Source organism: Clytia hemisphaerica, unplaced genomic scaffold, assembly GCF_902728285.1.
Source record: "Clytia hemisphaerica strain Z4C2 unplaced genomic scaffold, Clytia hemisphaerica genome assembly, whole genome shotgun sequence".
Lineage (NCBI taxonomy): Eukaryota > Metazoa > Cnidaria > Hydrozoa > Leptothecata > Clytiidae > Clytia > Clytia hemisphaerica.
Window position 1 is genome coordinate 265,042 of NW_027103902.1, and position 16,982 is coordinate 282,023.

General features: G+C 34.2%; 3 protein-coding genes across 3 annotated transcripts; 1 reads left to right on the forward strand and 2 right to left on the reverse strand.

Moving 5' to 3' along the window:
- Window positions 1-1,877: 1,877 nt before the first annotated feature.
- Window positions 1,878-4,266, forward strand: LOC136808922 (steroid 17-alpha-hydroxylase/17,20 lyase-like). The gene is made up of 2 exons (XM_067065483.1): window positions 1,878-3,071; window positions 3,576-4,266. Exons 1-2 carry the CDS (start codon window positions 1,886-1,888, stop codon window positions 3,905-3,907), a joined length of 1,518 nt encoding a protein of 505 aa, XP_066921584.1. The 5' UTR covers window positions 1,878-1,885; the 3' UTR covers window positions 3,908-4,266.
- Window positions 4,267-9,504: 5,238 nt separating this feature from the next.
- Window positions 9,505-10,449, reverse strand: LOC136808962 (cell death-inducing p53-target protein 1-like). Its single transcript, XM_067065535.1, has 2 exons — window positions 10,070-10,449; window positions 9,505-9,622 (listed from the first exon to the last, which is right to left on the reverse strand). The coding sequence occupies exons 1-2, from the start codon at window positions 10,447-10,449 to the stop codon at window positions 9,505-9,507; spliced, it is 498 nt and encodes a 165-aa protein (XP_066921636.1).
- A 917-nt stretch (window positions 10,450-11,366) lies between these two features.
- Window positions 11,367-13,836, reverse strand: LOC136808926 (lipopolysaccharide-induced tumor necrosis factor-alpha factor homolog). The gene is made up of 2 exons (XM_067065488.1): window positions 12,187-13,836; window positions 11,367-11,890 (listed from the first exon to the last, which is right to left on the reverse strand). Exons 1-2 carry the CDS (start codon window positions 12,570-12,572, stop codon window positions 11,773-11,775), a joined length of 504 nt encoding a protein of 167 aa, XP_066921589.1. The 5' UTR covers window positions 12,573-13,836; the 3' UTR covers window positions 11,367-11,772.
- Window positions 13,837-16,982: the final 3,146 nt, after the last annotated feature.

The window sequence follows — 16,982 nt, forward strand, 5'->3', positions numbered from 1 at the left end:
ACAAATGAAAAACATTGTTTTCATTGTAAAGTTATAAGAAGCTTCTTCTCTAAGATTATAAATAGCACTTTTTCATTTGAAATACCGCGCTACACCGCGGGGTGCCTCACTTTCTAACTGATATTTTCAGATTATGGAAAAAAATTCAAGTCAATTGAATTGTCAAAATATTTACATCCGAAATTTTTAAAGAGAAATCATGAAAGCTTCTCAAATTCATAACACACGCTGGATTTCATGATTTGGGAACATCATAGCAAAATATGAGCAAACGTACTGTATGAATACTTTGTCTGCTTCATTTTTCTTTTAAAAACAGAACACTCAAGGGGACAGAGATGGATTTCTATTATCAACAGTTTACAATAGAAAAGACAAAGAAGCAATCCGCTAAGGAATTCTCGTCCTTCATCCAGCTCCGCTATAACATATCCCTGATTTGAGTATGAAAGAGGGATTTTTAAGACAAAGAATCTTATTTTCTTTTGAAAAAGCAGTTGATGATATGTCGTGGTTTTAATTTTATGTTCAAAATTTCATTTTTATCTATGATTGAGCGCAAAAATTAGCACTACTATCCGATAAAATCCCCGTCCAAAAAAGGACTTGACGTTCGAATCGAAGAAGCCCCTGCATTGACTTTTTTTTTTTTTTTTTTAAATATCAAATTAAAACGTTACAATATATAAATTGCTTAAAATACGTAGAGCTAGGAAATTCAAAGTTAAATAAAAAAAAAAAAAATTGAAATCACGACACAAACAAAACTGAAAAACTGAATCGAAAACTGTCGAAATAGCACAACCTAGCGGGTCATGCCAAACTCAAAAGCATAAACAAAAGCAATGGTAAATACGGTGAAAAAATTAAGTACTAAAATCTATGAAAAGCTAACATTTCAAAATATTGTTATTCAATAAATCAATCACATAAAACCTAAGGTTTGGTTTAAGTGTTCGTGTGCCGCGAATACATGTTACAACTGATCTCGTTGACTTTTTAACGAAAGTAATTCTGACGTCAATTATTCAAACTACCAAGTGACGTAAATTTTCGAACTTTAGAAGGCGTGGCACTCTCTACGAAAAAGTTAGTAAAAATATAGTTTTTAAATGGTCAATGCGTAGGTAAAAAACGGCGGACTTCTGTGCGAGAAGTATTTATCATTTTGTCTTTTAAAGCGCGTCATTGGAACTTAAATTCGTAAATACAGCAACATTTTTTATATCTTTTCCATTTTCATACATTGATGATATATTGACGCTCTCAATTTGACGTTTTACTGCTCAATAAGTTCCCGTTTTCGATTAAATTGAAATCGCCTGCAAACTTCCTGAATAAACTCTCACAATTGAAGGTTTATTATTTACTAAGCTCATATTTATGGTGAAGATCTCAAGTCCCAATCTCTTATTCCATTTAAAGCATAAAAAGGTATTTACGAGATATCTTCGCACTACTCGATATACTCCCGTGGTTGATAAAAAACTAACTTTAGGCAAAAACCTTTTAATTTTTTTCGTAGATCGCTTCCTTTCATCGATTTACACCTTTGGTAAAAATTTTAAATCAAAAGCTTTCTCCAATTTGAAGTTATTTAAGATTTTTTTTCATGACGTCATCAAAAGGGGGCGAAAACGAGCTTTTCTCAAAATTTTTTTGTTATGGAGCAAGTGGAACGAACCATCTGACCATGTCCCATCCCATTTTCTATCTATATCAAAACGCTTCGAGAAAAAAACTTTAAAAAAATTATGATTACCTCATGCGACCATTGGGAGTAGCCTTAGGTACCCCGAGCACGAACAGGAAACAAAAAGTTGTTCGAGTTAAGGAGTAAGGTTTATAAGACATTCCAAATATTTTCTTTTAGAACCAAAACGAAATGATCATCACTGCTCTAGCCTTCCTAACCGTAATATGGTTAGCGTACAAGAGTTACATCATAAGAAAATACCCACCCGGACCATTTCCATTACCGATAATCGGAAATTTACATTTACTCCGGAAAGATATTCATTTAGCTATGGATAAGTTATCAAAAGAATACGGAACAATGTTCACCCTATGGATGGCCGATAAGCCCTTTATTGTCATCACAGATTATGACCTAGCTAAGAAGGTTTGCATCACAAAGAGATATGCTGATAGGCTACCACTCTATGTTGGTGATGTTGTTTATTCCCGTGGATCTAAAGACATTATTATGGGAGATTACAGTGATTCTTTGATCTTGCACCGCAAGCTGGCTCAATCAGCGTTCCAAATGTTTGGGGACGAAATGGAGTCTCTAGAGGTCCGGGTTCTAGATAATCTACAAACTTTCTTTAAAACATGTAACCAACATATTGAAGATCCGAAATTTCAAATTTTTCATGATGTTGAACATACATTTTTTAATGTAATGTCTACAATTGTTCTTGGTGAGAAAATACGTAAAGATTGCGATCGCTTCTTAAAAATCCGCGAAGCTGTTTTCTACATGATGCAGTCCGGTGTCACACTCTCGATGGTAAATTTCTACCCCGTTTTGCGTTATCTTCCGAATCCTGAACTGACCAAGATGATCAAAGTGATTCAAGAGAGGGATGACGTCTTACAAAATCTGGTCAGTAAAATAGAACGAGATTACGACATGGTGAATAAACCATCAAACTATATTGAAGCTTTATTAAGATCTAAAATGGAGAATAGTGATGCTGAAAATAATAATGTTGAAAATGGTGACAAAAAACAATTTGTAGATTTCACACGTGATCATTTGGAGATGAACGTCTTTGATATGTTTTTGGCTGGAGTCGAAACGGTGGCAGTTTCCGCTACATGGTCAATCCTGTTCCTCATTAAATGGCCGGAAGTACAAGAAAAATGCCACCAGCACTTAGACAGCATTAAAGGACCCAAAACAGATGATGGTATACAAATGCCAGTTAGACTAGAAGATAAACAACATCTTTCTTATTTCATGGCAGTGATTTATGAGACTTTGAGATTGGCATCTACTCTACCTTTTGGTGTTTTTCATAAAGCGAGAGAGAATACAACATTAAATGGTTTCAATATCGAAAAAGGTATGTTTTTATTTGGAAAAGATTCTTATTCTAAGAACCTTCCTGTTCGATATTCGGTAAGATAAAAAATCCATAGTTCTAGTAAACAACTTAAGGAATTCATTTCGTTCTCATAACTTTCTCAGACTCCTTCTGCAAAAGACATCAACAATACATTAAAAAACATCATCACATTTCCTTAAGGGAAATAATTTTAGCGGTCGGAAAAAAATCGAAAAAATCACATTTCGAGGGAATTAATTTTCGCAGTTTTACCCTATTTTGGGCACATTCTTTTATCACCCAAGGGATTTTCACAATTTTTGAATTTGTAATTCGTGGGTTCTAATTTTCGCGGTTTTTCCGAAAGAAGAAAATTTGTTATTCCCTTAAAGTAGTTAATAATTAATCTGACTTATATATGGGTGAATTCTTTATGTGGTTACGATTGAAGAAGTGTTTTGAAAAGGTTAAAAATGTATTTCAAAACTTGTATATCAAAATTCTTTTTTTTTCATCCAAAAGGTACTCCCTTCATGATCAATTTGTGGACCATCCATCACGATCCTAAAAACTTCAAAGATGCTTTACAATTTAATCCAGACAGATTCCTTGATCAAGATGGCTCCCTCCTCCCATCAAGTAAAATCAAGAATTTCCTCGCGTTCAGCGCGGGACCTCGACAATGTATTGGGCAAACTATCGCTAAATCTGAGCTGTTCTTGTTCTTAACGAATTTCTTATATAATTTCAAGTTGGAGAATTCACCGTTGAATAAGGAGCTAAGCACGAATGGAAACACTAAAGTCACGCATGCACCGAAACCGTTCAATGTATGTTTGAAACATCGCTGTTGATTGGTTGGTTCATTTAATTTTGAAGAGGTTTGATTGGACAATCCATATTTTGTTGATTAGGTGTACAGTTAGTGAATAATAAGAAAATTCAATCTCGTCTCTCAAAAAATTACATATTAAGATTAACTTTTCCAAATAAATAATAACAGACTTACCATTGAACTCTAAATAAATCACTAGAATGGTTATCTCCATAGCAACTCCCTTGGAAAGGTCTAACCTGCTCGTATCTTATTGACATCTTTTACTTGAAAAAGATTAAAGAGTAGCCAAATATTGTAGCCCAGAGCTGTAAAATTGATCGATTTTAGTTGTCTTCCCTAAAAATATGCTCTTTCCAGTCTTAGATTTTAGAGTTCAATAAAGTAGTAAGTAAGTCTGCGACCGCAGTCGGAGGCGACCCGAAGGCTCCTCTTTCGATAGCTATCTACCCGAAGGTAGGGGAGGGTGCCACTCTTTCTCCCTGGATTTCTCCACTTACCCTTGATCCTTCTCTTAGTTGCTGAGCATCAAGCAGAGAGGCATCAAGTACCATTTTGGGAATCTTTGGTATGACCCGGCTGGGGGTTGAACCCACAACCTTGCGAACCGTAGCCGGATGCTCTACCACTGTACTACGGTCGCTTCAATAAAACTTACATATTAATCACGATGAATGTTTCCACGAACTGACAATGGTAGAGAGATATGCACATCCCAAAGAAAGTCGGTAGAGTTCAAGTTCTTTGTTGTATAACCATTGGTGCATTTTTTCTGTTACTAATTTTGTTTTTGTTTTCACTATGATGGGGATAAAAGGAACAAAATTATCACGACGTACAAAGTTCACTTTAGATCTGCTTTAAACTTTTTTGATACGATTATTATGAATATTTATAATTTAATATGATTTTGTAGATTTAGTATTTTAGGATGATAATGTATAAGATATATTTGTGACAGTGTAAAAATAAAGTTTTACAAAGACAAAAATTAATTCCTTTTGACTAAGATCGTTTTTAATCTTACCGGGTGTGCCACAAATAAGTTACCCTCTTTGATTTGATATTGTAGTAGGCAGTCGAAAAGAGATTTTTCAAAGATTGTTTCAGAATCATTCATAGGAAAGCCTAACTTAAATTTTACTTCATTGGTTCAAAAGTTGTGTTCAAAAACCTTAAAATGTCAATTTTGAAAAATGTCAAAAAAGGCGAAAAACGAAAGTATTTAAATTGATTGTAATGAATTAGACACAAAACGATTTTATGCACCAGGCGTAGTTAATCGATATAATCGATAATCTTGAGTAATCGATAAATAATCGATCACGAATCGATAGTTGATCGATTAACTATTTGATCGATGATTAATCAATTTTTAATCGATATGTAATCGATCAAAAGCTGTGATCGATAGCCGATCGATTTTTAATCGATACTTAATTTAATCGAAGTATAATCAATCTATAATCGATAAACAATCGATGACAAAATTGATCGATGAATAATCGAGCTTTGAAAAAATCTTGAGTATCGATTACCTATCGATTCTATCGGTTAATCGATATCTAATCCATCGATTACTTATCGATTATTTATCGATTACTCAAGATTATCGATTATATCGATTAACTACGCCTGGTATGCATCAGGAAATGTATTTCCATTATGTAAAAAGCACTTATTTACAAGGTTAAGCATCCCTGTAAATACAGGGTGAATCAAAATGAGCTGCAACAGTTCAAACAAGGCATTTTTCTCAAAACTTTTACCTTCTCCACCTTTCTCAACGATGATGCACACACAGAAAACTTTCGGAAACTCTTGGAAAGATGTTGACACTTTTGTGGGGGTTGATGCATTCTGCATCTTGTTTATACCCAAGGGGAAAACAGAAGTCAACAAAAACAATATGGATAAAGAAAACATAAAGAGTGTTACAAGGAGCAAGATTTTGTATTTTAATGTTTTGGTAAAAGACGTTCTTTCTCTCATAAATTAATACCCTTGTTTTTAGCCCTTTTTGACATTTTTTTAAATTGACATTTTAGGTTTTTGAACATAACTTTTGAACCAATGACGTAAAATTAAAAAAAAAATGAATACACTAAATTTTAAGTTAGGTTTTCCTCTGAATGATTCCGAAACAATCTTTGAAAAATCTAATCATAATATGCCTATAATATCAAATCAAAGAGGGTAACTTATATACACCCGGTATAATTGTTTATCTTAAAATACCCCAGTCTTTTAAAGTTAGTCGTGCTAACATGCTAGTCTAATTAATCATTTTCTAATTTTCTGATGACTGTCCACTCAGAATGCCTAAAAACTAAAGTCTATTCACGATAAGTGTGCACTCTTTTTTCTTTTACCTATAACTTTTGAAGGAATTCTTCAATCTTTATAAATTTGGTATCATTGGAAAGATATTAGTGAGTGGAACAATTTGAAGTAAAAAAATCTTTAAAAAAATTCTAAAAATGAAGATGAAAATTAAGAAGAAAAAAAGGAAGATCTTGTAGAAAAATGCTATAACTTTCATTTTTACTGGAGAGATTCTTTGATCTTAGGAGATCATCACTCTGAAGAAATTTCATTAAAATATTTATTCAATATAAAGTTATGATATAAAGTTAATAAGTGATTGACCCCAAAAAAACAGCAAAAAACTGCAGAAAACAGCGTTTTTAGACGTCAATCAGCTTATAACTTTGTTTGATATCTTTTGACTGAATGATTATTTTTGAGAATTTTTTTCACAGTGATGACGTTCGATGATCGAGGATTCACTTCAGTGAAAACGATAGTTATAGCACTTTTCTACAAGATCTTCCTTTTTTCTTCTTCATTTTCATCTTCATTTTTAGAATTTTTTTAAAGATTTTTTTATTTCAAATTGTTCCACTTACTAATATCTTTCCAATGATACCAAATTTATAAAGATTGAAGAATTCCTGTAAAAGTTATAGGTAAAAGAAAAAAAAGTGCACACTTATCGTGAATAGACTTTAAGAAACATCTAAGAAACATACTGAGGCTGAGAATGAGAAAAAAACATTTTTTAATTCGTTTTTTTTTTAACCTTCCAATCGAAACAAATGTATTTTTTCTTTTCATGAAAAATAGGCTGATTATGTCAAAAAGTTTAGAAACATGTAAGAAACACTTAAGGCTCAAAAGGCCGATTTCTTAAGAAACTGCGAGGCTGCTTGGTAAAACTAGTTTCTAAAACTAGATTTTAACTAGTTTCTAAAACTAGATTTTATTTAAAAGAAAATCTAAAACTTTTGAAACCTTTGGATGTGCTCAACTTTTCGAATTTTTAGCGTAAAAATGTTCTTCAAATGTTCTTCTTCTAATAAAAAAAGAATGTGTATTTTCAAAAAAAAAATGAGACAAAATACTTGTTCTTTTATAAGAACAAACTATATAAGAACATGAGGCTTCGATGGCCAAAATATTAAGAACAAGTTAAGAACATTTAAGGCTTTGAGGACTCTGACACACCCAATTTCTTAGGAAAATTGTCAAAATTACTCATAAAATAATGAAAAATAAGAACATGGCTTAAAAAAAAAAAAAGTTAAGAATATCCGAAGGCTTCAAAAATTTTGGATGTTCTTATAAAAAAAATTCGTGTAATAGTATTGTCAAATTCTCTAAAATAATTGCAACACAATCGATCATTTTTTTAAATAATCAAACATGAAAAATACAATGGAATGATGGTTATCTTCCGATCAAAATATAATAAAGGTTTTATTTTCTTTATGTACAAGATACACATAATTTACAAGAATAATTAAATGATAATCATTCATTAAAGACTAATTACCATGGAAAAACAAGATAGAAAATAAAGGATTTTAAATCACAAAAATTGGAATAGGTAGTAATAATTAGAAGTCATTACGTGTCTTATTTATACATAATAAACACTGTTTTACTGCTTAAAGGTTTTGATTTTAAATAAGAGTGCTATCGTTTGCTTACTCGTCAATTTTAATTTACAAGCTTTTGACACGGATGTGGAGCAAGATTGGTCGGAAAGAGGAAAAGAAAAATATTTCTTGCTTATATCAGCATAACATAACAATAGGAAGACACTGTCCCGATATGAAATATGTGTCTGATATGAAACGGGAACACTTATGTAAAAACAAAACCTTTAATGTACTACACTCCTTTGTTTCTTCGAAAAGGGTTCTACTAACGATGGGGCCTAAGCCCTGATAGGATGATTATATCAATTTTGAAAATTTACAAGCTGCAAAACGAATTTTTAAATATATGAAACAAAAAACAATTAGGTACATGTCAAATCGAAATATTTTATCATTGTTAGAAAAAGAATACACTCCCGTGTCACAGACCCGGTGGCACACCATCCCCACTGGAAGATTTGGTAGTTCCAAAAAGTTTAAGCTTACTGGGAAATTGACTTTGATTTCATCTCTATTTGAAATTCAAAGAGCAAAATTACACTCCAAAACTATCCCCACTGATTTTTTGGACCAGGGAACAATAAAAATTCTACGTGCTTATTTGGATTTCGATAGAAATGTTCGATTATCTTCCTGTGTAAAAAAGTTAGACCGGGAACTGACACAGGGTATAAAGCTGGAGAAATTAGCGTTATTTGAGCAACTGTTATCTGCTATCAAGCCTTGCTTGTTAACTTGGTTGAACTTGGTTGATAGCTTCTAGAAACCGTTTAAAATTAGAGTGTGAGTAAGTTGGTTTGTTTAGTATGGATGGCCTTAAGAGAAAGGCATTAATAAGTTAAAAGTAATATTTGTGATAATTAATAAACAAAAGCAAAGAAGAGCACAAACAAAGATGGGCTATTCCAGAAAAAAATTATACGCCCTATGTTTAGGTCTTTTTTATAAAAAAATATCCCCCTGGATATTTTTTAATTTTCAGGAACTACTTCTTTTCTATTTTTGGACCACCCTGGATTTTCAACTTCGTTTCACTGACCACCCTGGATTTTTACAATCGGAAAACCGGACCACCTTGGATTTTTCACATTCCAGACCATCCTGGACGTCACACCTCCTCAACATAGGGGGTGCAGACTATTTTTGGAATAGCCCAATAAAAAGTGAAAAAATAACTGCTTACCAGTAACCATCGCGAAAGAAAAATAACGAAAAAGATAACGAATTATACAGCAGAGAAATTTCCTTAAGATAAGTTTCCACTACTTTTATGGTATTTCCATTTGAAGTGATTTGAGTTTACAGTTTTACGGTTTGAATAAAAAATCGATACAGTTAACGATATCTAATTGTATTCTCACTTTGATTTGAATACAGTATCAAGTTCGCAATATTCTACCTCACAACATCACCACAAATCTTGTAAATCAATGAATGAATGAATAGGGTAATATGATTGGATGGAACAATTAGCAATAGAAACACTTATCCAAGTAATTGTGAAGAGAGCTGGGTCCCAGTAAGCCCTGGTCATCATATAACCATAAATGATGATTTGCAAAGACATTCGATCTGAATCAACTCGAACCCAGATACCTTTTCAAATAGCTCATCATGCAAAGATTGTATATACATAATACAAGAAACCGTACGAAGTAAATTTTGTGTATGATCAATAACCCGGTGCGTAGGTACGATGGAATCCACAGTATGATTTGCAATTCGGACAACTATGGACAGCATCTTTCAAATCGTCAATAACAAAAGGTATCCAAGCAAAAATAAACAGTCTGAGGTGAGAGAAAAACGAAAATGATTTTCATCATATCATATATCTTTGTTTTTAGAACACTGAAGAAATACATTTAGCGACGTATATTTAAATTTTCCTTAATATAATTCTTCCTTTTAGGTACTTGTTACAAATAAATGCCCTCCTAGAGGGTAGGCATTCATTCGAAGGAGGCGTTTATTGATAAATTTAATTTTTAGGAGGGGAGTTTTTAAGAGAGGGGTGTTTAAAAGGGGAAATTTATTCGAAGCAATACAGTAGGCTATTATAGGAAAAAAATAAATAGTTCTGAATTAATATTTCATGTCAATCCTAAAATTGCACTTAAACAAGCCTGAAAACTTACTTATAGGGGCCACAACTATGTTAGGTTCTTTACCTTGATTATGGTATTTGTCAAAATTTGTGCAAATATAAAAAGTTTCAACATAGAAGTTAGACTTACAAAAAGCTACATAGAAGGATAGCAATGAGCCATTGACAGGTTCCAATAGTTTCTCTGACGTCAGTTGTGATATATTGCATACAAGTTACACATTTCAGTTGTACCGGCTGCCGACCGAGTTTCATTGGGAGCATTGCTATCATAGCTCTATTGTTCATAACGTAGGGCACTCCACCTGGCTGCTGAGCTATGGGAGCCTGCTGCATACCCATGGGTGGTTGTTGCATACCCATGGGAGAAGGTTGCATCCCTACGGGAGGGGGTTGCATCCCTGGCTGTGTCTGATAGTAGCCTGGTGGTGGAGGAGGTTGTTGTTGTTGACCCGTGGCAGGTGGAGGTACTCCCGCACCTTTTCCTTGGGTGGGGTAAGCTGACGTCATTGTAATATTATATATTTTTTTCTTTGCCTGGAATAAATAAAAAAATGAAAAATTGATAAGTCGAAACAAAAGATTTGAAAAGAAAAGTTATCAACAGTGAAAAGAACAGTCAAAAGGGAAAAGAATCTAATTTTAGGTTACTTATTGATTCGATAAGAAAAACAAACTCTGAATAGTTTTCCGGGGGACTTAAAGTGAGAAAGAAAGTGAAGCCTGGAGTGTTCAATATTCCATTTCAAGTTAAAATAATAAATAAAAAATAAGGTCTTCTCGAGCCAAAAAAATCATATGATTGCAAAAGTTCTTGTCGTGAAAAATCTCATTCATTATTTTCTTTTGTGATAACCTAAATGCTTTCAAAATCAAAGAGCAGATGAAAATCTTTTGCGTTTTTAATAAATTATGTAAAATCAGTCAACGCCAGGACATTATCTGGTGCCATCAGAAAGCATCAAAAGACCTATAATACCCTGGGAATGAGGGTAAAGCCTCTAAAGAACTTAAACCCCTCAAAACTAGAAAAAGATCTTTTTATGATGAGTTCTAAACTCAAAAAAGGATTCAGGAATTATTATTATTACAATAAGGAAATTAAAATTTGATATAATTATAATTTTATTTACAAAAGTTGATATTTGTCAGCAAAATGGAAAACATAAGGCGTAAATAACATATTAACAAATAAACAATTTTTAATGACTCAAATGGCAAAGTATATCAAAATTTCGAGAAAAAGTGAGATTTAAAGCTTTGTTGAAATTTTTATCTAAATCATTGGTATTTAAAGAATTTCAATCTATTAGAATCTCCTTTTTAATAACATTCACATTTTAATGCGGTCATCGAGGCAAATGAAAAAAAAAATAGAAAGATGCTTTAAGGAATAACAATATTCCAAATACACACAACTCGACAGAATAATGTTTACTGTATGTGAGCTAATAAGACTATTATTTACAAAAAGGAAAGATATACAAACTAATACAAATAGTCTCATAATAACAATCATAATTTATTATCAATAATTTACCGAAAATCCTGCACCAGGATAGGATAAAAACTTTATTATATTTTTTTCATCATCATCCTCTTGTTAAAACATAATTTAGCTAATCAAGGGCCTTTAACGTTCCTTCAACACTTGCTATTGATGAGAAGCAAGCTGTTTGTAAAAAAGGGTGTATTTTTCCAATCATTAGATACTTTTCATTTGGTTAGCATTAATCCAGAAAGTGATAGTTTGTGAATGATAACCAGTCCGCACAAGAATTGAATCCAGACAGGTTTTTGTTCTTTCCTGTACAGTAACTGAATATTATTTTGTTAAAATCCAGGAGTGCAGTCACGGTCAAAACCAACATATCCTCTACATTCTGGGCAACTATGAACTGTATCTTTGCAACTGTCCATCACTAACGGTATCCATGCCACAAAAAATAATCTGTTGGAACACAAAAAAATAATCAAAGGACCTTTTATTATCCAAAAGATACTTGCCAGGAGTTTTAGCAGTACAGCTCTTCTCAATTGCAGAGAATTTTAATGATTTTATCAATCTTGAGCTAAAAGCAATGGTATGACATCATTTATAGATCTCAAGCACGAGATTCCCTTTGAATAAGCAAAAAGTGTAAGAAAAGGATAATTGAAACCCATAAAAAATGAAAACACTCAATCATCAAAAATAATTCTTTAAGCCATCATCATTATGTGAGCTTATTGTTAAAATAAACTTACAAAAAACTGCAGAGGAGTATTGCTATTATCCAAGCACAGGAACCAGTGGTCAGACGTGTTTCTGTTAAAACTTGGGAACCACAATTAGGGCATGCCATCGTGACCGGCACTTTACCAAGTTTCATGGGAAGCATTCTCATCATCATTCCTTGATGGCGTAACATTAAATTCTGTTGTTGCCCGCTCATTTGCGTATTCCAGCCGCCCATCATTGGTTGCTGCTGTATTGGCATACCAGGTTGTGCATAACCCATTTGTGGCTGTGGTTGATATGCAACAGCTTGTGGTGGCGCTACTGGTTGTTGCTGCATTTGTTGTGGCGGTTGCTGCTGTTGCTGGTCTTTGCCAGAAACCATTTCGTAAGATGGCGGAAGAGGATCAGACATATTTTACAAAGATTAAAATTGTTATTTTTAAAATTGACTTATTCAAAAAAAGACGAAAATGAATGATTCGAAGAATGTAGGGTTACACCTAGTAGGGTTGTGTTTGGGTGTGGTTGTGTATCCAGTAATACTTGGGTTATTTTCAGTTAGGGTCATGGTTGGAACTCGAAACAAGCTTTCTTTAGTGAATTTTTCTTAATGAGGTCTTGTCTGTAGTTTGTACAATACAAATAGCCGTCAGGAACTCTCATTCGGGATGAATCTTAGGCACAGTGGTTAGAGCATTGGGTTTCTGATCATCTGACTTTCTATTTGGTGGGTTCGAATCCAATCGGTGGCGACCTTTCAAGAAATCATTCAAACTGTTCAAAAACATAGAAAATAACTCACAAAGTCAAAATAAATCAGAAAACCTACAAACTAGAGACTGGAAAGTAGGAAACAAGGTCGGATGTGTCTTTCAGTCAAGCTCAACGTTCCATTTTGAGCTTGATTTTTTCTAAAAAAAATGCTGTATTGAACAAAAGACAACAGTAAAAGATTAAAGAAATTTACTGTTAACTTCAATTGAAATCGATAGCAAGTTATGAGGCTTTCAAAGTTTGTAAATATGAATGGCAACTTCCATGAGCTAAATCTTGGTAACAATGACATAAAAATACGACTGTTTGTCCTACTGTCTTTGGCCATTGTGAAGAGGTTGTGGCTTTTTCCGGGTGAGAGTAGATCTTGCATTTTTCTATATTTGATTTGGAGTTTACTGGAGTTTTTGAACTTTTTGGGTATTTCTAAGTTGGACTTTGATATTTCGAAATCCAACACATGAAGAGTACACTTGGTTTAGAAGCTCCGTACACTACCACTAGACCAGGAAGCCACTGCAAGAACTCAAATTCACAATCTACTTATTGTGTATTCTACAGACCTAATATTAACATACCAGAGTTAGCCACAACCCTAGTGGTACTCCTACCTGGGCCTTTTAGTCCCTACCAATGCTATTCCCAGCCTTATTTTGACTCTCAAGCTCCAACCCATTGACCCTAGGGGCCGTCCACATAGTACATACGCACTAAGGGGGAGGGGGAGTCTCCTCAAAAGAGTATGCATGCGTACGGTGGGAGGGGAGGAGTCAAAGGAAAATGTACGTATGCAGAGAAAATCTTTTCACAGCCCTTTTTTGCTTGTTTTTCTGTCGATTTTTAAGCTTCTTATACGCATCAAGGAATGAAAAAGTTTCATAATAAACATTGAGTTTCATTTATGAAATAAAGGTCTGAAATAAAGGTCCGAACCAAACGATTCGAATTCGAAATTTTCTTCAACCGAGGGGGGTTGTGGATGAAAAATACGTACTTACCGGGGGGAATAGCCATTTGCATACGCTTGCGTACAGGGGGAGGGGGTATCCAATTTTCGACATTTTAGTGCCTATATACTATGTGGACGGCCCCCTAAATGATTCTGTCCCTAACCAATGATTTTTATCCATACAGATTGCAAAACAAGAAAACTACTTTCACCAGTACAAAGAAGTCAGCACCTTGTGAAGAAGCCACCTATTCAAACAAGGATCGAAAACATCTTTAAATGTTTCAAAATTATTGAGTGATTTCCTGGTTTTAAAACAATGTAAGGGCTAAAAGTTCATAAGCTGGAAAAGTTCATAAGCTGGAAAAATTGCTGTCTTGAAAAAGATAAAATGAGGCTCTATGAATGTTTCTGGCCCTGTATTAACTGATTTCACTAGAAATGCATGAATACTTGTTAAAAATTTTTATTCTAAAAAGGCATACCTAAAACGGCTGTACCTATTTGGTCTCCCTTCCAAGTCTTATTGGCCAATACACATAAATTACCTTATATACCTTTCAGTTAGTCACACTAGCGTCCTGTCGAAATGCGTATAAAAGATTAATGCTGCGAAAGCGCTTCATTGTTTTCTTCACTCGCAAGCAAAAGAATGTAAATAGGAACAATGGGAAGGTCGAAATCACTGATTGAAACTATTTTTCTTTGCTTAGTGATTATAGAGTAATAAATCTTTTGTCTATCAGTGATTCTGACCTTCCTAGCTATTTCAGTATTATGCCTCTAAAGAAGGGTGTCAAAATTGGAAGAGGGGTGACGACATTAGACCAACTTTATACGAAACTACTATCTGACTATATCTATAAAGATGACACAGACAGCATCGCACCATATCCTTTTATAAATCAAAAAAGGTCTTTTTAAAATCATATTTTATAACCCTCACTGGTTCAACCATAAAGACTATACCGTCAACACTGCTCTAACTTGGGAAAATTGGTCGAAACATGGGACTGGTTGTAATCTGGTCTGTATTTTCACTTACTATTAGAACTCTTTGACAACAAATTTGTTTTGATAACTCCACCAAGTATATCAATCATACTTCTTCGTTCAGAATGCACAGACACTCGCGTGTGTTATTCACTACAGATTTTTTTTCATATTTTGATTTAAAAGCCTACTTGGTGCGAAAGAGAAATCGTGTGTTTTTTAATACGCTGTTCATTAACTCAAATCAAATGACTTTGGAGGTTCGGTGAAATGGTGGCTGAATTGCCGTCCCATGTTTTGTCAGATAGTCACCAAGTTAGAGCAGTTGACGGTATATACCGTGAAGTCGGGTAACTTAAAGCATCAGTGTAGGGAAACTTTCATAGCAATCAAATGACTGACCAATCAAAGCAGCAAAATTTAAAACAAAAAAACTACGCAGTGTCGCTCGCAGCTCTACTCCAGACGGTGTCAATCGAACGAATCAACGCCGAATCAATCAAACGTAATTGAACGCAATTGAATAATTGCAATTCCATTGTCGAACGCCCTAAGCCCTAACAGCCCTAACAAAGTGATCCAATTTAATTTAATCACAATCAAACTCATCGAACATAATCATAACCGAACGAAATTGAAGATTAAATCGAATGTTATTGACAATCAATCGAACCAATTGAACATAGTCAACTATCAATCGGACCAATCCAACCTTACTCAAACGCAATCGAATACAATCGAATATTGCCAAGGAATCGGCTGTTTAATTGAGATTCAATTACGTTCTGAAGCAAGTTACCCAATCTCACGGTACTCATTATTAATTACTCATCACAGCTTCCATGCCAATCTGGAAAGTAAAGGCATGTACGCCGGATATCTCCGGCGCAGACTTTGGATTTCATAGGCTTACACAAAGGCTACGCCAAGAAATCTCTGGCTTAAATACTCTTTTTTTTCCAGACTGGCTTCCATGATGGGCTCTTCACAGTTAAAGTACAGTATGCTAAACAGGGGCCAGGGGGTTGGACGACAGCAGATTTTCGAGGTAAAATGTTTTTTTGAAATTCCTGGATTTCCATTACAAAAAAGTCATTGGAACTCCTGGTTTTCCCAGTCCAGACCCGATCAATCGAACTTGTCGAACCAATCGAACAATCGAACTAATCGAACTCCATCGAACGATTAAAGTTCGATTAAAAAATTTAATCGAACCTAATCGAACACTCACAATTTTTGAAGCAATAGCAGTTCGATTAGTTCGGTCAGTAAAAAGTTCAATTAGTTCGATGATATTAAAATCCTCATATCTTCCCTCGCTTAAGCAAAAAACTTTGTCCTGGCACGCGATTGCCATTTTGAAAGTTCCCGGACTTAACAGCTTGATGTTTATTGTACCCGGATATTTGTCTATCTGGAATAAAGTCCGTAGCCCCTCTGTTGCTGAGTGGCGGAATACTACGCCCCAACAAACCGCCTCTGGCGCTAAAAGGAAAGGATACAGGAAAAGTGTGTAATCCGTTATCGGAAGTAATTTCCCGATTTACATTCTGAATTTGGCCTCGAAAAGAAGCTAATATACAGTGGCGGAGCAGCACAAACTTGTCGAACAAAATTGGTTTATCATCGAACTGATCGAACCGAAACCCATTGATCGAACTTAATCGAACACTCACAATCTTTTAAAAAATCTTAGAGTTCGATTAATTTTCTTAATCGAACTTTAATATCGTTCGATGGAGTTCGATTAGTTCGATTGTTCGATTGGTTCGACAAGTTCGATTGATCGGGTCTGGCCCAGTGCTTCTGAAAATTCCCGTCGTCATCTATCATCTCTATGATTGGAAGAGCCCAATGATGGGAATTGTATCATTGTTTAAATATTATGAATAGTTGATTACCGGTGCCTACTTGGCACCTTACGTTGGTCTGTATAATGCCAAAAGAAAAAACACTAAAATAGTTATTGGTTATTGACAATCATTCACTACTAGTTTCACTGCACTACAGTCGTAGCCATTCTATTCTTTGCTCCCTCTTTTCAAAGGTAATTCAAACCAGATTTATATCTATAGCAATGTTTAAATATCAGAATAATAAATATTA

Bases quoted from the DNA above. Each gene is read 5' to 3' on its own strand.
- LOC136808922 (XM_067065483.1), top strand. From the start codon at position 1,886: ATGATCATCACTGCTCTAGCCTTCCTAACCGTAATATGGTTAGCGTAC. The intron at 3,072-3,575 runs GTATGTTTTTAT...TTCATCCAAAAG, and splicing joins TGGTTTCAATATCGAAAAAG to GTACTCCCTTCATGATCAAT.
- LOC136808962 (XM_067065535.1), bottom strand. From the start codon at position 10,449: ATGACGTCAGCTTACCCCACCCAAGGAAAAGGTGCGGGAGTACCTCCA. The intron at 9,623-10,069 runs GTAAGTCTAACT...CTCTCACCTCAG, and splicing joins ATCCTTCTATGTAGCTTTTT to ACTGTTTATTTTTGCTTGGA.
- LOC136808926 (XM_067065488.1), bottom strand. From the start codon at position 12,572: ATGTCTGATCCTCTTCCGCCATCTTACGAAATGGTTTCTGGCAAAGAC. The intron at 11,891-12,186 runs GTAAGTTTATTT...GTGTTCCAACAG, and splicing joins ATACTCCTCTGCAGTTTTTT to ATTATTTTTTGTGGCATGGA.